At 40.9% G+C, this 23,513-nt stretch overlaps 1 protein-coding gene across 1 annotated transcript; it reads left to right on the top strand.

Annotated features, from left to right (window-relative positions):
• Positions 1-3,548: 3,548 nt before the first annotated feature.
• On the top strand, positions 3,549-22,557 carry LOC310635301 (membrane-spanning 4-domains subfamily A member 12-like; the record flags this gene model as incomplete). Its single annotated transcript, XM_083354093.1, has 6 exons — positions 3,549-3,638; positions 8,673-8,792; positions 17,120-17,176; positions 18,937-19,068; positions 20,041-20,151; positions 20,483-22,557. 6 exons carry the CDS (start codon positions 3,549-3,551, stop codon positions 20,603-20,605), a joined length of 633 nt encoding a protein of 210 aa, XP_083210219.1. The 3' UTR covers positions 20,606-22,557.
• Positions 22,558-23,513: the final 956 nt, after the last annotated feature.

The following is a 23,513-nucleotide window of genomic DNA, read 5'->3' as shown; positions in this document are numbered from 1 at the left end:
TGCCTGCAGTAGTATACCTGATGGTCATCTGAATTAAATTCACCCATTCTTGTCCATTTTAGTTCGCTGATTTCTAAGATGTCGATGTTCGGTCTTGTCATCTCTTGTTTAACCCTGTCCAGCTTGCCTTGATTCATGGATCTTACATTCCAGGTTCCTATGGAGAAAAAATCTTTACAGCATCAGACTTTCCTTTTACCACCAGATACATCCACAGCTGAGCGTCCTTTCGGCTTTGGCCCAGTCGCTTCATTCTTTCTGGCGCTACTAGTACTAGCACTCTGCTCTTCCCCAGTAGCATATTGGAAACCTTCCGACCTGAGGGGCTCATCTTCCAGCGTCATATCTTCTTTCCTTTTGGTACTGTCCATGGGGTTTTCATGGCAAAGATACTGGAGTGGGTTGCCATTTCCTTCTCCAGTGGATCACGTTTTGTCAGAACTCTCTGCTATGACCTGTCCGTCTTGGGTGGCCCTGCACGGCATAGCTCATAGCTTCATTGAATTACGCAAGCCCCTTCGCCACGACAAGGCAGTAATCCATGAAGGGGTCCTCTCCAATACATTACATTATATATTATCAAGGCTTTTTTTGTCATAGAACACTCAGAACGGAGTTCCGACACCTTTTTTGGATGGAACCTTGTAGGGTAGGCAAGGCGGGTTGTAAGACATGTGTGAGTTCTGGCACCTTTTTCTTTTACAAAAAAGCACTGTATATTATATAATATACATAGCTTTCCTGGGCTTGTGAACCATACAGGTGAAGGTCTTTTTAGAAGAAGGCTTTGCAAGGATGACTATGACACTGAAAGGCCTTAATGAGAACTGGATTGTGGACACCACAGTGTTCTGGCTTATATGGAAGCTGCCTCTGTCCAAAGCAAATGTTCAATAAAGCACAGGATGGAAATTGATAGAGTAACTTAGCTTGTCTGCAATTGTACATTTCTGGAATCAAAGGAGGAAGTAAGCTTTTAATAGATTTACAGCCCAGCCCTACAGATGATTGTTCAAAAGGGAAATTGCACCTGTTTCTGTTAAGTTATGTGTCAAATTCCTCAACCCTAACCTGAGCTGATATTGAAAAATTTAGTCGAATCAGATTTGGTAGGCAAATCACTAGGAAAAATCAGACCTGCAGGCTAGACCTGGAACCCCCTCCATTCCTGGAAGAGGACAGTTGCAAAAAACTGGGATGGGGGGAACCCTACCTGAGCACATCTATTAAAGCACCAGTTACTGAGTCCAACTCAAGGGAGTCTTTACACATTCATGATGGCCCATGAGTCAGATAATTAGGATACACTTTAAAATGTCAATGGAAGGGATGTGGTGGCTCAGTGGGTTAGGACACTGAGCTTGTCGATCAGAAGGTCGGCAGTTTGGTGGGTCAAATCCCGAGTGCCGCATAACAGAGTGAGCGCTTGTTACTCGTCCCAGCTTCTGCCAACCTAGCAGTTCAAAAGCACATAAAAATGCAAGTAGAAAAATAGGGACCACTACGGTGGGAAGGTAACAGCGTTCCGTGCGCCTTTGGCGTCTAGTCATGCCAGCCACATGACCACGGAGACGTCCTCGGACAAGCACTAGCTCTTCGGCTTTGAAACAGAGATGAGCACCAGCCCCTAGAGTCGGAAATGACTAGCACACATGTGCGGGGGAACCTTTACCTTTACCCTTTACCTTAAAATGTCATCATAAAAGCCCTAATACGAGGCTATGTTTATCACTGGAACTGTATGCACTTAAGGGTCCTTGCTACTCAGCAGTTTCAGTTATTTAATTTTTGTGAGCAATGTTATCTTTCTTTTCCATGTGTGTATGTGGGGAGGGAGTTCCCAGCTATTTTAGATGTTGCCATGGAAATACTGAATTCAGAAATATCATGAATCTTAACTGTATCACTGATGTATGATCCTAGTTTATTATTTTATTTGATAACAAATTAATACACATATACTCAGTAGCATCTACAACTACCTGTAATGGTGCCAGCACAATGATATGCATTAGGTGACACCATTCTGCCAATGTTCCACCATGTATTTGCATCTGGACAGCTGATGTAAGTACTTAAGTCATGTCATTTGTATGATGATGTTGCAACACCTAGCATTTGCTCTCCCCGCTCCCCCATTAATAGCATAGCACTAACACTTAGCCTTATATACCACTCCATAGTGCTCTACAACACTCTGAGTTTACAAATGCCAGCATATTTCTCCCAACAATCTGGGTCCTCATTTCACCAACCTCCTGAGTCAATCTTGAGCGTGTCAAGATCAAACTCCTGACAGTGGGCAGAGTTAGCTTGCAATACTGCATTCTAACCATGTACCACCACGTCTCAGTAATCATGTGTACATCCATGGCACATCTGTAAATGAGGAAAACTATCTATCTTCCACCATTCTTCCAGGAACTCAATGTAGTTTAATGGGAATCTCCATTTTATCCTCACAACAACATGCTGTAAGTTAGATTGCATGGGGAAACAGTGGGCTAAAGTTTCCAGTAGGTTCTACACCATAATCCCCATACTACATATCTCTCAGCTTAAGGTTGAATTAAAATTAAGAGAAAAAAAGTTCAAATGGTTCCTTGGAAAGTTTATTCAAAGTCAAGATGTGAAAAAAGCTGAAGATATTCACTACCCTGAAGATGCTTCTCTGCTTCTGCTTACAGAATATCAGAGTCAAGTGAGCTGGTTTTCAGTTTATCATCAACAAGGAGACGCCATTTGTTCATTTTATAAAAAGCCCAGTCATTGTGGCCATTGCTCTAGGACACGTCCAGCAGAAAGCAATCTCTACAAATAACACAAAAGTAAGATAAACAAGCTCAGACGTTTGAAGGTGCCAGTGAAATCTTCCAAAAAGCAAATTGGAAATATTGCAAACAAGTCTTGTTCCATGACAGAAGATGCCTTTGAACCAGACTCTCTCTGGTTTTAGTCCATCAGTAACCTGCTGATAAAATGTAGTGGATGGGGAGTGCAGGAAGACAAAAGGGGAAAATGTGTGCATGAAATCTAAACCAATCAGCAGCATTTTCAGAGGTATTAACACCACCATGGAGAAGATTCAGGGAACCTTTCTTTACTGACTACAGAAGACGGTACCCAGCCACTTTTAAAAAATAATTTGCCTTCTCTTCTGTCTCTGAAAGAGACACCTCTGTGAATGGCTATTCACAGCACAAATCCCTAATTGCTGAGAAATCCACTCTGCATAAATCACATGACTCAGGGGTGCCTCTCTGTTGGCTGAGAAGGTAATCTAGGGAGAAGGCGGCTTTACCTACCAGCCAGACCTTCCCCTCCCTACCCCCTCAGTCTCTTGCAGCATCTCTGACTGCCTGTGACGTCATTGCTGACAGAAGCCAATAAGGCCACTTTCCCCCTTTCTCTGGGATACAGCGTGTGGTGGAGCTGAGCAGCCGGGCTAAGAGAGCTGTTATCCATGTTCAGCCGGTCTGGCTGATGCAGTGGAAGGTTCAGTTGCTAGGGACCCAAGGGCCTGGGAGCACACACACCAGCTGGCTCCCATGCAGGGAATGGGGAACTTCCGGCTGGGCAGAAGGACTGTGATGTACACAGTGGAAACTATTCCCAAAGGGAAGAACCGAGTGCTGGGGGTGAGTGACAGAAGCTTGGGAGAACCCCCTCTGGGCAGGGAGCTGGGTTGGGCAAGGTTGGGGGTGGATAGAAGAGCTGGGGGTGGGTTTCTCCTGCATGGTACTGGCTCTCTTGATTTAGGCTAAGCAGTATGATTCTCTGGTGCATGTGGATATGTGTAAATGAGGGGTGTAGCTGGGAAAAGGTGGAATGGGAGAAAAGCTTTAAACTAAATCAATGTAAAAAGCCTGGAAATCAATCACGTCCCCACTTAGGGAAAATAATGAGCCATTTGGCTAGAACACCTTCCTGAGAATAGCTCTTCTGCCAACAGATGTATACTTGTATGCATTCCAATACTAAATATTCCCAGAAGTAGGAATGAAGTCTGGTGCCAGGAAGGAGAGCAAGAAATGATCCGACTGACCCACAACTTCAGAATTGCTCTCTGTTGTGAAGACTGGGCACTATCTTCAGTATCTGGCTTGGGGCAGCAGAAGAACGAACAGCCCAATATTAAACACTGAAGTCAATGCCCTAAGTACATAGGAGAAGTGGATAATGTCATTCTAGGAAGAAAATATATTAAAATGCAGTTGAAAGCTGTCGACAGAGACCCTGTTCAAGCTAAGAATTGCTGTAGTGTATAAATGGAACCTGTTTGTTCAGAGGTGGTTTAGCTCTGAATACCAAATATTAAGCCCAGCTACCTAAAAATGCCCATCATTTCTATGCCTTTTTAAGCTTCCACAAGTGTTCTGTTAATGGAAAAGTTAGGCTACATGGGTCCTAATTAGGAGAACACTTCCAGTAATAGGTTGATCAAGGTTCTGGACTGCCCAGAAAACTAATCCAAGAGTCTCTCTATTTTTAATTACATATGCCCAGAGGGATGGTTTTTACTTTTAAATCCATAGTCTCCAGACAGTGCTCAGCCTACTTTTTTGTTTTTTAATTATTAAGTTTTAATTTAAAAAAAACACCCTGATCTTCAAATCATAGAGACATGGTTTGTGCAAATCTGCCATAGCTTGTATAAATTAAGCCAAAATATCCATGTTTTTTTTGCAGACAGAGGAAAATAGCCTTCTCTTAACCCTCCCTTGCCACCACCCTCCATTTTTTCTTCCATGTCTCCCCCACAGTGATAAATAATGGGGGAAAATAAAAGCATTTAGAACTGTTCTTCAAGAGCACACCGCAAGTAGCCCTGTCGAGGTTTCTTTTTCTGGAGACAAAATACATTTAAAGATCAGAGCTTAAGCATAAATCCATTTCCATTTGTATTTGTACAGAAATCGCTATGCGCTCTCTAAAGGGTATCAGCCATGCAGAAATTCTGAATAAATAAATGGCTACATTACAAAGGGAAATCCTGCAACTGAGCCACTGCTTTTTTGCTACTACAGAAGCACATAAAGGTGCTTTTTCTAAGAATAGGTATGGTATTGGGATTTTCTAAGAATGTTGGGATTGCCCAGATCGCAACCACTAAGTCCCTTTTTGAAAGCAATAGAACCTCTAACTGGGATGACTGGGATTGTGAAATATCAGATAGGCTGTAAGATTGTTCTGGATCCAAATACAGGGGGGGGGGGAAGGCTCAGGTTGGGAAAAAGCAGTGACAGCACATCGCCCTGTTTTTCCAAGCTGTGCTCAGATGGAAGGAACTATATATTCACTTTTTCTTCCCAGCTAATTGCAGAAGTTGGCTTCAGTGCATCAAAGCGTTAAAATGAAGATGATTTTCCAAAAGAAATAAGGGATGCAGATTATATAATTAACAAAAAACAAAAGGAGACAATAAATATCATGTTATTTTTTTAAAAGAAAATCCAGAAACTTTGATCAGGGTTATCCTAACATTTTTCCTGTTAGTTGATGGCAGATTCTATCTGTTTTTGAACCGGATATTCTGCCTAAAAAAAAATGATCCATGCGCACACAAAGCAGAAGGTAGATCTGCCTAGGCAAAACTATATTCTACTGTCACATTTAGCAATAATCATTTTACGGAGAAGCACCAGGCCTAGTGGGGAAGATGTGAGCAGATGGCTTGTCCTCCCTCACAGTTGCCATTCCAGGCCCTCTCTACGTATGAGCAATTCCATGCCTTTGTCTTTCTGATTGCTCACTGTCTTTCAGCTTGCCCTGGACAAAGGAATGCCTAAAGACATCAATATGGCATGTTGCCACTTTAGATACGTTCTGACTGATTTGCTTTGAATGGCATTTGATCTCCTAGACAGCTGCCAACCTCATCTGATGCATCAGTATCTCTTAACTTAGAAAAATTAATCAAGCAATCCCAAAGCTACCAGAGTCATTGTCTGGTGTTTGCTGACTCCAATCCAGTATCTTTTGCACATGTTACCATGAGAATAATGAGAAATTTTCCCATATTTAATCCACCCAAACACTGTTGTCGGCCTGACTGGCAACACGGCAGTAACTATATAGCTTTTACCCAAACATTGGACTCTCTTCTGAAAAATTTGCCTTCTTTCTTCCCCCTCCCCCTCCCCCTTATGTATCCATCCACAAAGCAATGGACTTTTTTTTAACAAAAACCCACAATAAACAGAGAAACAAAAATTACACCACAACAGAACAAAACAAAATAGAAAAACCAAATCCCTGCTTAATTTAAAGAAGAGAAATGAAATTTTAAGCACCCATATTCCATATTTGAATCCAGAAGGACACTTCTAGAGACAAAGGCAATATATTAGGAATTCCTTCATAAAGAGAAGCAAAATGTAACAATCAAATAGAAATAACTTACTATAATGAAGCTTGCTCCAATTGAATAATCCAGAATTTTTCAATTTATGTAATGGACTTTGAATGCAACTAATAAAATTTCCATCCAATTATCCCCTGAAATAATAGGCAAGACTGTTGCATCCAAAATAATTGATCAAGGCAATTAACTTTAACTTTGATAATATCTTTGGGATATTATGAGTGATGAAATTGATGTTATAAAAATAACATAGATTGACACAAATGGTATACTTAGATTTTAAGAGACACTTGAGAATACCAGATATTCTCTCCCCAATTATAGTAAATCAAGGTTTTGTTGTATTATTCTTCTACATTTGTCTACTCTAGACCTTTGATTATTGTCAATAGAGGCCAAAAATAAAGACAGGAGTGCTCAAATCAACCTAGGCCAGCTGGCAGTAAAAACCTGCTCCTGAAAAGTCTTTTCCTGGCATCTTCTCGGAAGCTCCAAGTAGCTTCAACACCCACTGTTATGATTCCCAATGTCTCCCCTGTGAGGTCTATTTAAACCACCAACCAAAGTAGAAAGGCTATAATTTTTTTTAGGTGTACTATATGCAGGGGATCTGTTCCCATCCTCCATATCCTAAAAATATGAATACTATATTTGTGAAATCTGGGTTGAATGAAAAGCTGGATTTTAACACAGTCCTTATATTCTCTATGACAACCTTCTTCCCCACAGAGAATTACTTTGCTTGGCTGCTTAGGAAATAGTGAAGACCGAAGCTGTAAGCCAGGAAGGGCCACATTATGTATGATTGGTTGACCTAAGGCAACAAAGCAGCCAATAAAAGGCCTAAGCTGTTCCCTGTGTGAAGAGGATCTATGTTTACTTATCAAAGTTCAGATCCTTTTACACAGCACTGTGATACATCTGAAGATGGTCCATCAGGCAACTACAGACTGGTCCCAAACAGATAGGAACACCAGAATGCTCCCATAAATTCCTCCTTTCATACAGACTAGGTGACTCCAATATAACCAGTTAGGCACACCTAATGTAAAACCGTTCTATGACCTCTGGCTGACCCCGTTTGAGCAAAGGACCATATAATGAGGAGATCAGAGCACCAAGAGCCTTAGAAGTAGTTCAGTTCATTCTACAGACTCTTTTGGGCTAATGAGCCTTCCCAAACCTCAGACACAGAGTCACCTGGATTTTATTATTTATTTAGTTTTTCAAATTTATATACAGGCAATCCTCAGCTTATAATGGCATTAGGGACCAGAATTGCTATCACTAAGCGATTCAGGCATGAAGTGCAATGTCACATGACCATGTCACTTACCAATGGCAATTCCAGCAATCCAATTGCTATCATTAAATGAGGACCGTGCAGGTCATTAACCACAGGTCTTGGGAGAATGCATTAGAATCTCACACATAGTACAGCCAACTTGTTGGGTCCCTGTTATGAAGGTATCCCCAGGCCTGCTGAAAGAAAACTCATTTTAAGAGATTTGCAGGAGGTCAATAGGCCCGGGGCTAACTTTGGAGGGGATATCTACTAGTTGCTGCCAAAATGAATAGTTAATTATACAGGTTTATAAACCCCAGATTTCTTTTCACTAGCAGTCTTAAATTATTCTCACTAATCTTTAGGAGCTCTTAGAAGCTGATAATCTGCAACCTAAACTTGAGGGCAGCAGTGAGGAGAGAGAAGGGCCTGTTTAGTGGAAAGAGGCTCCAGGGTAACTTCCCAAACCTTTGGCTAAACTGGGTGGGAGATGAAGGGTGGAATCGGACAACTTGCCATGGCCAACGTGACGTGGCCAAATCACCACAGCCAGTTTGCCAAAGGACAACTCATTGCGGGACAGTTCAACAATTCAATTTAATTATTTAAAATAATTTTTAAAATATTTTAATTTTTGTCATTCGCATTTCATTTTGTCCCTCCTTTGGCTTCCTTTAATGATTCTATTCCACTATTTCTTCAATATTAAGATAACTCTTGTCCCATAGCGTCCCATGGCAAATTGGCTATGGCAAATTGTCCCGTGGTGATTTGGCCATGGTGAGTCGGCTGTGGTGAATTGGCTGTGGTGAGTTGGCTGTGGTGAGTTGGCCGTGATGAGTTGGGGAGGTGATCTCCTACACATAAATAGGTGGTAGCCATATGGGACAGAAAATCCTCGGTGCCAACCCTTTGAAGTCAGTGTGTGTGTGTTTGTGTGTGTGTGTGTGCGTGCATGCATGCGTGCATGTGTGAATTTAATCCATCAAGTGTCAAGTATTATTCCCCTGATTGTTCCCACAGACCATCCAGATCATGACTGGCTTCATACACATTAGCTTTGGGATCATTCTCAGCACCCTGTCCAGTGTATATACCTCATTCTTTATATCTGGAGAGATTCCCTTCTTGGGAGGAGCTTCCGTGAGTATCACAGACCAGAGAAAATCCCTTTCCCTCCAGATAGGTGGGGAGAGGTGGAAGAGTGGGTGGGGAGGAGACAGAGAGATTATATGAAGAAGGGAGGAAGGGTAGTGGGAGGTCCGGGTGAGAAACAGACAAGACATCAGCCACTGAAGGAAATAGTTCCTGGATTATATGATTAACTAAACAGGTACTCCTCGACTTACAACAGTTCATTTGGTGACTGTTCAAAGTTACAATGGCACTGAAAAAAATGACTTATGACTGTTTTTTTTACAGTTACAACGTTTGCAGTATCCCCATGATCATGTGATCAAAATTCAAATGCTTGGTTCATATTTATGACGGTTGCTGTATCCCAGGGCCATGTGATCAGCTTTTGTGACCTTCTCATAAGCAAAGTCAATGGGGAAGCCAGATTCACTTAACAACTGAATTACTAACTTATCAGTTGCAGTGATTCACTTAACAACTGAGGCAAAGAAGGTCTTAAAATGGGGCAACACTCAATTAACAAATGTCTTACATAGCAACTCAAGGGCTCGTAAGTCAAGGATTACCTGTACATTTCCTTCTCAATGAATTCTGTGATGCTTCCTCCCATCTCAACCAGCACTGGCTGAGATTTCTGTCAATGTTGTGGAACAAAGCTTCAGGTGCCTGCCTGATTTCTTCAAAAGGGTCTGATCTGTCATAAATCATCATTAGTTCTTGCTGAAAACTGTCCTGTCTGTTCAAAAAAATATGCTGTGAAGTTGTGTGTCCTTCCTTCTTTCCTTCGTTTTGAAGCGTCCACATTTTTAGTTTGTAATTTTTTTTTGTTATATCCCTATCACCTCTCTTGCTAAACTGAAGTACTTTCACTTTTGCCCAAATGTCTTTTTTCCATTTTGTTAAAAGCATCATTAGTTTGAGGAGGAAATATTATTCTCCTAAAAAAAGGAAAGGAGTATAAATTCTAAATATAATCACCATTGTTCTGAGATTTTATAGCATAAGGATGTGGATTCAGTTTCATGCCAAAGAAACATATATCCTGTTTTTCTTCTACTACATGCTTATCATTTGCTTTAAAATGCAACTTCAATATGCTGCATGTATGAAAGAATCACAGAGTTGGAAGCAGCCTGACATCAAGTCAACCCCCTTTCCCTGCATATTGCAGAATTCACCCTTAATAGATGACTATCCAGCCTCTAATTCAGACATGTCAAACACAAGGCCCGGGGACCGGATCCGGCCCGCGAAGTGGTTTCATGTGGCCCGCGAAGCCATCCTGGAAACAGTGAGGGAACGGCCCCCACTGCCTTGGCCCTGGCCCAGAGACCCTCCTTCTGCCAGAGACCCTCAGATCTGTCCCACTCCTGCCCAGGCCCCCATAGGCACCCTTGATGTGAACGATGTAGAGCTGGCCACACCCACCCAGTAGGCCATACGCATTTTAGCCACACCCACCCAGGCCACACCCACCCAGCCCCCTGAGGGCAACCGCAATGCTGATGCGGCCCTCAATGAAATTGAGTTTGACACCCCTGCTCTAATAGAAAACCTGCAGTGAGGGGGAAGAATTCAGTCCCACTGATTGACAGTTTTTACTGTCAGGAAATTCTTTGGGATATCTAATCTGTCTCTAAATCCTGGAAGTTTCATCCCATTGATTCTAGTCTTTTCCTCCTGAACAATTAGAAATAAATCCTCTACAATGCTATCTATATTTCACCAAATATTTGAAGATAGCAATCATGTCCCTTCTCAGGGTAAATATTCCTAGAATCACTCCTCTTGGGCTTGATTTCCAATCCTTTCACAATCTTGGTTGCTCTTCTCTCCATTTGCTCCAGTTTGTTAATATGCTTTTTAAACTGGGAAGATGCAAAGAGGCAGGTCACAAATTGCAAAATTACAATTCTTTTTTTTTTTGAGGACAGCTTATTTCCCCTCCCAGAAGGTTGTCACCTAAAATATTCTTCCACACATGTACATTTGTGTCATTTAGGGATCAGTTGTGTATCTATACTATCTTTTGGAGTGGGCAGACCTAACAAATCATCACCAATGCTCTCACCATCATCTATTTTGGGAGCCAAATAATCCTGCCCCATTTTATTGGTGATAGCAACAAGGCTGGTGTTTTCCTTGGAATCACTGAAGCTTTGCAACCCTTGTAGGCAGTCTGTTTTCCTATTGGCAAGTATTCTCATATCTTCCATCTTCTGGGGTCAAACCACCCACTGCAATTTCTCCTACCTCCCTTTCCATAGCAGTACAGCATCCTCTTCCTGTCTCTAAGCAGTATTGATTGCTCTTCAGCTTCTCTAACCCAGCCACCATAGCAACCGTCAACCATCATCCCTGCTGTTGGGAAAAGGGCCCACAAATTGCGAAACTGCTGCCTTTTCACACAGCAGAAGAACAGCAGTTGAAAAACCTTGCTGAGATTTCAGCACTTTGTTAACGTTTTTTAAAACTCAGAACCCCCCCCCCCACACCACTTTCTATAGCTTCCGAGGGCAAACCCTCAGGGGTTGGGTTTTTTTTTCAGTTCACCTGAAAAATATGCACTCAAAAAGTTTGGGGGAATGTATTGAAATTCATTTTATTTAAATTCAGAGTGAAGTGAGGGATGAGATATTAATATGAATATGAATATCAATGTAATTTTCCTCTTAAATTTTTTAATTTATTTATTTTAATTTCATTTATATCCCGCCCTTCTCCAAAGACTCAGGGCAGCTTACAAGCTTAGCAGTAGCCTTCATTCTATGTATATGCCTGCTTATTAGGGCTTTCACACACACCCCAAGCGGCATTATTACAAAGTCAGCTTAATTGCCCCCAACAATCTGGGTCCTCATTTTACCTACCTCGGAAGGATGGAAGGCTGAGTCAACCTTAAGCCTGGTGGGACGCGAACCTGCACTAATTGCAGGCAGCTGGTGTTACTTAAGGAGGCATCAGCCCACTGCTCCACCAAGGCTCTTATTTTGTGGCAATTTGTGGCAATTTTCCTGTGAGCACAATCAGTATGCTTCATCAAACAGTTGGTGCCGTGTGTGTGGACTTCAGGGACTGGAATCTTTTATTTTTTATTTTTTATTAAAGAGTTTTACAAAAACAAAATTTTACAATATATCCCCAATCCCTCCCACCCCAAACCCACCCACTTCCCCCCCCACTTCCCAGAGCTAAATACAGAATTATAGTTACAATAATCATATTCTAAATAAAAATTATGCATAATATACAATTAACCAAATTCATAATGCGCTTTAACTCTCTTTTAACATAACTACCAACAACGTACCAATAACAATATCCCACTAAAATCTACTCATAAGCTAAATGGTACTTTTTAGTCCCATATTTGTTTTGAATATAATTTATCCATCTCCTCCAAACTGAAATATATCTTTCCTGTGAATGATCCTTCAGATAAGCAGAAATCTTAGACATTTCTGCAAGATTCGAAACTTTAAACACCCATTCTTCTACAGTGGGCAGGGACTGGAATCAGCCCAGCACTCATTCACTAGCTCAGGGGTAGGCAACCTCGGCTCTTTTATGACTCATGGACTTCAACTCCCAGAATTCCTGAGTCAGCATATGCTGACTCAGGAATTCTGGGAGTTGAAGTCCACAAGTCATAAAAGAGCCGAGGTTGCCTACCCCTGCACTAGCTGAAGTGTGGGGTTGGTATGACTGGACACTATTTCCCAGGATTATTCTGTTGGGGGCAATGGGAGAGTCCAGATCTTGCAAATTTGCCTCACACCTGTACTCACCTGATCTCTGAGTCATTTCTGGTCTCGGAGATCTGGCTTTGACAGAATGATCCCTCCAGCGCTTTTTTTGTAAAAGAAAAAGGTGCCGGAACTCACACATGTCATACAACCCGCCTTGCCTACGCTACAAGGTTCCATCCAAAAAAGGTGCTGGAACACCGTTCTGAGCGTTCTATGAGAAAAAAAGCCCTGGATCCATCCAACTCACCATGGAAGGAGGGATGTGCTATGAAAAGGGAAGGAGACTCTAGCTGCATCAGACAACTCTTCTGCAAACCTGCCAAACATTGCTCTTGGGCTTAGTGTAGCAGTTTTAGCAAGTTTAAAGAGCTCTGGTTGTCCTGGCTCTCTACAGGTAGCTGATGCCAAGGCTGAAAGAAGTAACAAGAGGGAAGGCGGCTCTTCCAAAGACCTGGCTCTCTGATCCTATGGCACAGTGTTCTGTGGGATCAAAGGCAGATGACTCCCAGTTTGGGAGATCTGAAAGGGGAAGACAGGAGGTTGGCTAAACCCATAGATCTAATTATTTAATCATCCCCCTATTTTTATCAAGAGCACTTCTGGCAAATCTGGATGCAAACACACCTTGGCAATTTGTTATTTCTTCTGTGTTCCCTTTGCCTTATAAGCAGTTCGGAATGACAGCTATAAGTCATCTTTAGCTACCTTTTGTTCAGATAATGTCCTCTCCTTTATTCTCATAAAATGTTCAGAGTGTGGAAATCCTTTCTCACCCATTTTTGAGGAGGAAATAGGTGATGGCAGCACACAGTTAGAACAATTAACCAGTGGAACAACCTGTCTCCAGAGGTGGTGAATGCTCCAACACTGGAGGTTTTTAAGAAGAGACTGGACAGCCATTTGCCTGAAATGGTATAGGGTTTCCTGCCTGAGCAGGGGGTTGGACTAGATGACCTCCAAGGTCCCTTCCAACTTTATTATTATTATTATTATTATTATTATTATTATTATTATTATTATTATTATTATTATTATTATTATTATTATTATTATTACTGAACCAGAAGCAATAGAGGCAGGATAGGGGTGAGTAATGGAGAGAACAAATTTGAAGCCAGTATAGTTTTCTGATGCCTCAAGAATGTGTGGGGAACACTTTGGTCACATATGGACTGCAAATGGTGCCAATCGATGTGCAGTATGAATGGAACTTCATTAATACGAGAAATGTTTCTGGGTCCACACTGGATGATTTTGGGTCAGTCAGTCCTTGACCCAATCCACCTCACAGGATTGCTGATGTGGGCATAACATAAAGGGAAATCCCTCTGTAAGATGCCTTGAGCTCTTAGAGAAGAGCTGGAGTATAAATCTAAGAAATAAATAACTGTAATTTAGAGCTACCATCTCTGGGTTGCCTGGATCTGAATAGTCACTGTTGCTGTTTCCTCATTCAGTCACATTGACTGTTGTTGACCCGATAAGCAGCATGTTGCCACAGTTGTCTGTTAATAGTTGTTTCTTTAAGTTCTTGTAATCTCTTACTTCCATCATCTGAGAGGATATCCAACCATCTTGTCTTTGGTCAGTCAGCTTGTTCTAAACATGGGGGTCTTCTTCAGTGACCTTTGGATAAGATATCCAACATAGCTAAGTTTTAGCTTCATTTTTAATGCTTCCAGCGGGCAGTCTACTTTAACTTCATCTAATACTGAATGGTTTGTATCCTCTTCTTGTGGTCCAAGGTGTCCTCAGTAATTTTTCCAAAGCACAATTCAGAACCATCCTTTTTCTTTATTCATAGAGTATTTTTCAGATGAGAAAATAATGTCCTTGATAATTCATATTTTTGTGGTGAATGGGACATTTCTTCATTTTAATGTCAACCAGGTGATTATTGGACACAGCAGAAAGATATAGAAACTGCTAGCTCTCTACTGCACCTACTTGTCTAAATGTTTGCAGCTCAGACATAACTCTAGCACAGCCTTTTGGTTCTGTTACTGCAATTTTGGGGCAAAATGGTGTGCCAATCTTCTCTACAGTGAATGGGATGTCAGCATACAACTATCCTGGAAAAGTTTCAACATGCTGTTCTCTCATTTGGATTATTTGATTTATGTATTTTTCACTCATGTAGAATACAAAGTACTTTAATCTCTATTCAGGGGCTATGTACTACCACCAACTCTTGTGCCACCTAAATCTAATTCTTAAAATACAATAGATTTAATTTAATTTGAAATAAACAACTTTAAGGTCAGGGCTAATGAACACATATGAGGGCCTTCTAGTTATTTTGTTCAGAAAATGACTTTCGTTTGGGGACAAAATCCAGTCAATTTAGAAAGTGGCAAAATGTCCTCTTAACAAATGTTTATTTGGCATTTGACTTGAAACTGGCCTGTGATGCAACACACACAAATAAACACAAACACACATTGTTTCACTATTTCCTTATTCTTGTTGTGCCTTTTCATCCTAGAAATTAAGTTCTATTCTTTGTTCTGTTTTATTAAATACTGTACTATAAATTGCATTCCTATATATCCTGATGCATTGGATGCAGAGAGAGAGTGAAAAAAAATTGAGAAAGGATCTGTCAGATGATGTAACAGATAATTTGAGCATCCTCTAAGAATAATTATCAGAGAGAGAGAGAGAGAAAAAAGACCAGAGACCTCAGCAAAGTCTACCTGGGCACAAGGATGCACACTTGCAAATAGAAAGATATAGAAATAATCTAATAAATATTGAATAGTGTTGTGTGGGGAGCAGGAAGGTATACCATGGAAGTTTTGTCCAAAACTTTTTGTGGTTAAGACTTTGTTTTTATAATGTAGGCTATGTGTTCATACCTTCATGCTTAACAGCAAAGGCACTTTGCATATAATAAGACAAACCTGGAAAATACAATCTCTAACAGATTATACATAAACCCAGATGTTTCTTTGCTAGCTTTAGGAGAACTGCATCCAGCAAATTCTGTTTGTGTGTGAAGCAGCAGTGTGAGGTACTGTCAATGCTAAGTCTGACTCCTGTTCAGTTCTGTGACTGTCATCTGAACAGTTTCACCATCAATTTCCTGCATAGGTGTCCATATTCTTATACATGTGTTCATGTAGTTGTCTCTGTTTGCACAACTTCATTTCTCCATGTTTCTCAGACCAGTTATCAGTCTGATCACCCTGCCTCACTTTTCATTACTATCCTTCCAACATTCTTCTGTATTGTTGTATACATTCCTATATGAGGCTTAAGAGGAGGTTTGCTTAAATTAGCATGTGACCTAAGTCTGAAATCAAAACTGACTCTCTCCTGTTTTCCAGCAGCTAACAATAATGCTGGTGCCAGGTTTGATGCTGCCTGTACCAAATGCCCTATCTTGGAACCCCTCCTCGGTCACTGCTACAGTGCTGCAGTGGAAATTAAAATGGCTATAATGGTTATTAACTGACTAGGGGCTGACTCTGAATCTGATAATCACAAGTGTGTATTTATGAAAAGTAGCAAGGGAAGAACTCAAAGACTATTTAAGCCTCATACAGAGAATTACCCAAAACTACATTAGCAAAATCACTTCCCAAAATTCATTTATTTTCATTATCTGACTAGGGCTGCAATGAATATTCTCTATAAATCAACACAAATTATTATTGATAAAAAGATTGGTCTCACTGAACAATCACATTTTTGTCCTCACTAGCCATGTCCCCATTTGCTCAGTGCCATTGAATTTTTGCGGTGAGGCTCTATGTGCTTATGTTGAGTATATTTTTGTCTTCATGATGTTGATAAAAACTAACAGATTTACTAGCACAGCCAGCAGGGCTAAAGTGTAATGTTGGCAAATGAGGACAAGGGAGGCTTTTTAATACGAAATACAAAAATATGGCAAATACTTTCATCTCAGCCCTAAAATGAATCATAATTGAGCACAGACTGTACTGTTCTATGGATCCAAAGCAAAGAATCCATAATTTGAAGGCACAGACAGACAGACAGATGATATAGATGGATGTAAGACTGATTTGCCTGAAAAGATAGACTTCTCAATATTTTTTCATAGAGATCTGTGTATTGATAGAAAGTGTATAAGCAAATACCTTGATAAACAGCCCTGAGTCACTGAGAGTAAGTTGGGCAGCCATATAAAATTTCTTAAATAGATACGGTAAATAACGGAGCTAAAAGTGAAACGTTCTCCCCACTCCTATTCTTACTGATATACCCCCTCTCTCTGTTTTTATGGGATCTATTATTTTCTTTTCTTTTTTTGTCTCTTGTCTTTTCCTCCCTGTTGTGTCAGATTGAAACTGAGTGCTTTTTACTGTGGATTCAGATGTATTATTAGCAGAAGGGACTCCTGTCTCCCATCCTTGATTAAATGTTTGACCTCCAGGATAGATATTGGGTTATATCCCACTGCTTAGTTTACAGACAGCTTTTCTTTCTTGACAAAGCATTTTACGGTACCAATCTTCCTCTTCATTTCTACCACCGTGGGATTGTCTAGTGAAGGTTGGAAGGGATGTTCTCTTCATTGCAGTGCAAATGTTTACGACTTTCCTTCTTTCCACGCAGTTCATTGTTTCTGGATGTCTCTCAATTGGTGCTGAGAAGAGTCCTACTGAATGTGCAGTGAGTCTGCCTCACGTTGTTTTCTTTACTACGACCTGCAATTTAAGGCTTTAAATACTAGAAAAGATCTCAGCAAAACAACTGCATTTGCATCCATGGGGGGGGAAGGGAGCAAAGGTGTGGCCACTTCATCACATAGATGCCACAGCTTACTTCTGCTGGACATGGGGACACAAGTACATAAGTCTGGGATTTGTGTGATGATCTCCCTGCACGCTTGTTATTCTTTTGTGAAATCACTGGGGTTGCTGCAAATGTTGCTGATTGCCTCCCAGGAGCACGTGTGACTGCTTTAAGAAGGTTTAGAAGCCATTAAATGCATGTGAGCCTCTTAGAGGAGAATATTTGGGTAGTGAGGCAGGGGTGGTAGTGTCATTAGAGTACATAGGCATTGTTCATTTGTCCTATTAAAAACCCACTACACTTCTAGGAGAGATTTCTTTCTCCACTTTTGGAGGATTTTAACTGTCTTTAGTATAATGTTTCATATACTGTAACACCAGCTATTAGAATCAGAAGCATGGTTCCCCAAAGTACTCGTAACTTGTTCTGCCCAGAGCATTAAACTGTATTTTAGATTTTGCGTTCAGATGGGTGTTCCATCACTGGAGGTTTTTAAGAAGAGATTGGACAACCCTTTGTCTGAAATGATACAGGGTCTCCTGCATGAGCAGGGGGTTGGACTAGAAGACCTCCAAGGTCCTATCCGTTATTCTGTTGTCTGTAGCCCCTATGCAGCAGCTCTTTGCCTCTGCATTTATCCACACAGAACTCAGTAGGGCTTACCTCTGAGTAATCCTCTATATGGGGAAGAGATAGAGAGAGGCTCTAGTTTTTCTTAGTGGTTGTATTTCTGGAAAGAAGCAGAAAACATTTGTAAGGAGATTTTGGACTAATGTTATCACAAAGGAAGTTACATCCAAAAGGGAAGAGATTCAGACTGACAGTACTCACTGGTTCATCCTTCTTGGTGAACTCCTCAAACTTTGGAAGCTGAGCTTGCTTTTTGAGTAACTGACGGCAGCATTCTTCACTATATGCCAGTTGACTGTACTGCTGCTTTTGCAGCTCAGTGTGTGGATTGTCTGGGGAGTATTGTACCTATTTCAGACAAAGGTGAAAGTAGGGTCGAAGAGATTAGAGCGTGTGACACTGAAAAACGATATCTCTGTCATCACCTTCAACTGTCTAAAACATGTCTGTCTCCAGTCTAATCAATGTCTGTAGGAGGCAACTACTTGAAACTTCCTGATTTTCTATGAAAAGATTGAATTTTCAAAGATACGAGAAGCAGAACTAGAGTTGAAGTAGTTCTTCCCATGTATTAATATTCTGAACCAACCTTCACTGTGAAGGGTCTTTGGTGCTCTCTGAGCTTGGTTGTTTTCTTGCAGACATTTCATTATCCAAACTAGGTAACATCATCAGTGCTTCTTTTACTATCCTTGTTCTCTTCCAGCATGTTGGATTACAATTCCCAAGTTCCCAGCTATTTGCTCTGGAGATTTTGAAGGATTTGTCCCTCTAGTACTTTGAACATCTAGAATCACCAGTCATTATTATGGCCCTGAATATAATCAGCAACACAATGATTGATGATGCAAGAAGATGCTTTAAGTCACTAGGGGAACTTCTTCCTCAAAGCTGTAGTCCCAACCCATCTGGATGACACCTGACTGAGTAAGGCTGTCCTAAATTCTCAATGCAGTAACAAATGTTCTTGCTGTAATGACCTAACATTCAATGTTTGTGCCTTTTAGGTAAAAGGCTCACAAGCCATGAATATCATCAGTGCCATTTTTGCGTTGCTTGGAATATTGGCCTTTATTGTAGATCTGAGCATAAATGGGCCATTTCATTCAGATGATAATTATGAGTATTCACTAGTGATGGTAAGTGTCAACGGTTCAGACATAGTGTAATACTGCCAGACACTAGCAAAGGAATTAGAAGGGTTGATGGTCTAGTTATTGTACATCTGAGAAGGAAAGCATCCACTTTCAAAGTAAAAGAATGCATACAGCTAAAGAATATTTCATGTGGGCACTCAATCATGTATATCCAGCACACCTGAAACCCAGATGAAGACACTTGAATCCAAACTGGTAACTTGGTTCAAGCTACGGTTAGCCAGGTTTCAGTGCCACCCTTCTGTAGTTTTAGGCTGTACTGTTAGACACGATTTCCTTAGCATGGCACCTGTTTCTGCTTCTGGATTGGCTCTGTGGTGTGAATTGCTGTCCTTAGGATTGCCTGATAATTTAATCACAATGGAGATGAGAATGGATCTGACCCCCTCTGACTCTTGAAAGAAAGAAAAAATTGAACCACAGTTTAAATGTTGAATATTCAAATATGTTCAGTTTGAAAAGGCTTTTGTTCACCAAGAATAGAGAAGGAGTCCTGAACCTTTTAATTCTGAAGTGGACATTTGCAAAGGGTTGAAGGACAGAGAGGAAAATTTCCCGGTTCTTTTATCCAAATGTGTCCTGCCATTCTCTCCCAACCCTCTTTCTACAGGACTTCTCTTCACCCCCAATTACTTTTGCCTTCTTTCCCCCAATCGCTTTTGCCCCCTTTTAAGCAGCTCAGCTGTCTCTGGACTGCTGCTGCTGTTCATCACTATTTTCTAAGAATAGCTTACAGGACCATTTGAGATACAGAAACATTTTTAGAAATGAAGATGCTGCAGATCCAAAAGGTGATGTCTGCAAGAGTACTAGAGCCCCAAGATCTGAGACAGGATCCTGAGAACAGAACAAAGCAATTATATGGACTAAGGCAGCCCCTAAGTCTAGAGAAGTAAATGGATAGATTGCCATTTATTAATTGGCTTGTATCATTATGTTTCCTTTTGGGAAAAGACAGGCAATAGGATCGCCATTGTGCTGTTGACATTCACCATTGTGGAATTCTGCATTGCATCAGCAACTGCATATTTTTGGTGCCGGGCAACCCGTTCTGACTCCAATGAGGTGAGATTTACTACCCAAATTATATTTGCTGCTACATCTGTGAATCAGAGTTAGATGGTTGTTATTGTTTTCGATTCTGATTAAAATGTGTCAGTCATTGTGTGTCAGGGTTTGATGAAAAAAAATGGCATATTGTAGCTTGGATGGACAGATGAATGTGGATTAAACAGAATTAATCTGAGAGGGAATGAGGTCAGAAAATGGAAATATTTTTTTTAAAAAATGATCCAATTGGTTGAGTTTTGTTGTTTGTGGGAAGCAGAATCAATTCCTCAAATGAATGTGAAAAAAGCTGGGATGGGAGACAAGTCTAATGTGGTTTGTTTTCTAGGCTATATTGATCGACCCAAACACCGTCAGGACTGATAATGAAGTTCCTTCTGTAGAATCTTCCGTACATTGTCCACCAAGCTCTAATGATGTAAGTTATGATTTAAAAATTGAGTCCATGTAGAAGACTAGTCTGGAGGAATTTGTATGGAGAAGTCACATCAGCTGCACTTCTTTGGGGCATAAAAGTTAGCCTTTTCCTGCATGACAGAGATCCTTCATTTTTGTCAGTATTCCAGCTGGCAGGCCAATGAAGGCAAAGGGACTGTCTCTCTACTTTCTCCTGTACTGTCTCTATTTAAGCCTGGAACAACAAGACATGGGACTTGATATTTTTTGCCTCAGAGTAAAAGGTAATGGTTTCATTTGCATGGGCTGTGTATGGAAATAACCATATGTGACATGTGGATTGCTGAGCTGTTGAAGTGCGGTTCGAGGACAATCATGATACTTTGTTGGAAATAGTCACAAAATAGTTGGTGACCCCGACTGAAAATATGGAAGTGAAGCCAATAGATGCCCAATGTGGACATTAATGCATCTTTTCAGCTCTGGCTGGCTGTGGTAGCCATTGAAACTGAAACCAGTTCATGATGTTAATTTCTATTGGCCAAAGTCCTGTGTTGCAGCTGGTTAATAAAGACTCTGTACCATTCTTAGGTGTCCCAGCAAATGTCCAGTATATGCGACTGTCTGGGCCTCAGTCTCTGTAATTGATTCCCCCTTATGTTTTCTTACGGGAACTGGAGATCAGAATACTGTAGAAAGTAGCATCTGCAGATTAATTTGAGCAAAGCTGATTGGCTTTATATGAAGCATATCTGCAAATTTGGATGCTCATTATTCTGTTTGCCATTTATATTTGCATTTAGTACATTCTATTAAGATATTCATAGAACAGCCTTGGGAAATGTTCCATCCTTTATTTTTTGCAAGTACTGCTTGTTTGTGACAGTCTCACTTGCAGCTTTGCTGAGCCAAAATTGCTGTTTCAGTTTCTTTTCACTGGCTGTACCATATAAGAATGCATCCTCAGAGGATAAAGCGCTCACACCCCAGAATGTTAAATCCTAGTTCAACTTTAGGTATTTCAAAGTTGGATATGCAGTTTAATATCTCCATGTCTTGTAAAGAAAAGAATGGCACAACTTTTAATGGATATCCAAAAATCTTGGGCAATGTTTTGTAGTAATCATTTCTAACGATGGACCAGTAACACTTTTTAAAAATATCACTGAAGCCCAGCTGTTACCATGATGCAGGGCCAGAAACACTGGAAGAAACATGGGACTACTACATGTCTGTTCCTACACTGATAACCAGACTGAATTGGTTCTGGATTTTATCTACCATTCTCCAAATGGTTCCCTCCCAATGTTTAGGACTATAACTCTAATTAAATACAGCTAGTAAGTGCAGCCAGCATTCAGGGAGAATGTAGGGATACTATAAGCAAAATTAAAAGTGACCTAAGCTTGGAAAGGCTGGCTTTTCACTTAAAAATGTCTGTTGCAAGAAGGAAAGCATTTAGACTGGATCCTGACCCTTAGCCAAGTATGCAGCTTCAATGCAGAATGCTGGATTGCTCCCCAATCCATCAGGCAATTCTCTTGGTCACACAGCACTGAAATGAGTTAGAGAGTTCATAAAACATGTGATGTTTGTGAACATGGATCATGGAATTTGCAATGGAGAATTTTTGATATACCCTGGCCCTGGCCTTTAAAAGTGTTGGGTTGGGATGTTTCCCCCTTTGTTTGTTTCTGGCTGCGTATTATATATTTTGTACTGTTTTCAGAGTTTGGAATTATCTGGCTTGAGATTGGTTTCCTTGGCTGCTAAGCACCTTGACTAATGTTTTTTCAGAGCATGTTTCAAGAGAAATTTCTACAATTTTAATGCCTTTCTGTGAAACAGGGATAGCTAACTTGGGTGACTTCACTGAGGTCTGGTTCTTGTAACTGTTTATTCAATTTTAGACCAAGTTAAATCTTAGATTTATTCAGTGATTCACTATTTTTAAATCTGACCTTGTTTTTCATGAATGTTTTTAAAAACTGCAATAAAACATGTACTTGAGACAAGTCATGTCTGTCCTATGTCTTTTCTCTGATGCTTAATAAAGAATCCACCTTCATAATGTTGAATGGTCTTAGCTTCTCCAAAAGAAAATATTGGAATATGTTGTTGGAATGTATTTTTGTGCAAAAACTACAGTAGTATTCAGCCAGTAGATGGCAGTGTTTGGATCTATGGTATATATATTCTATGTAAGGGCTTTTCAACGTGGTACGGGTACCACCTGTGGTACATTGGCACCTGGCAGGTGGTACACGACCATCCTAGAAAAGTGGTAGCAGGGGAGGGGAGTGAGCTGAACCGGTGGCAGCACCACACAAGCCTGAGTGAGAGATGGCTGGAGATGCAGGGCTGTCAGAGCTCAGCGGAAGCGCCAGGCTCCAGCTGGAGCTCAGCACTGATCCTGGCGCTTCTGCTGAGCCCAGAAGAAGTGCAGATCAGCTGGAATGTTGCAGCATCTCCAGGGTCTTGTGATTTACATTCAGATGCTTGGCAACTGATTCATATTTATGATGGTCACATTGTCCCAGGGTCATGTGAAGTGACTAAAACCTGCTGCAACCACCCAGCAGACAGGGGTAATAAAAACCAAACACCCCCCCACCCCTGCTGCCAATCCTCAACAGAAATGCTCACAACAATGAAAACCTCGGACAGGAGGAAGAGCGCCGCTGGGCTGGCAGACAGGTGTCTTGCTCAGCTGTGGCTTGGGGGGCACTTTTTTCAGTGCTGTTGTACTTTGAACAGTCACTAAGTGAACTGTTGTAAGTTGAGGACTACCTGTACTTTATCACTCCCCCCCTTTTTTGGTCATCAAGTTTTTGACACCTTGCTAGGCGACTGGTGGTACTCGGATGTTGCTATAACTAAAAGTGGTACAATGGCTGAAAAGGTTGAAAAGCCCTGCTCTATGTTCTTTTTGTTCTAAGTAGAGTTTCCTGTTTCTTGTTACA

This window comes from Vipera ursinii, assembly GCF_947247035.1.
Source record: "Vipera ursinii genome assembly, chromosome: 1".
Taxonomy (NCBI): Eukaryota; Metazoa; Chordata; class Lepidosauria; order Squamata; family Viperidae; genus Vipera; species Vipera ursinii.
Note: the sequence above shows the minus strand (reverse complement) of the source record. Positions and strands in the feature narration are given on the sequence as shown.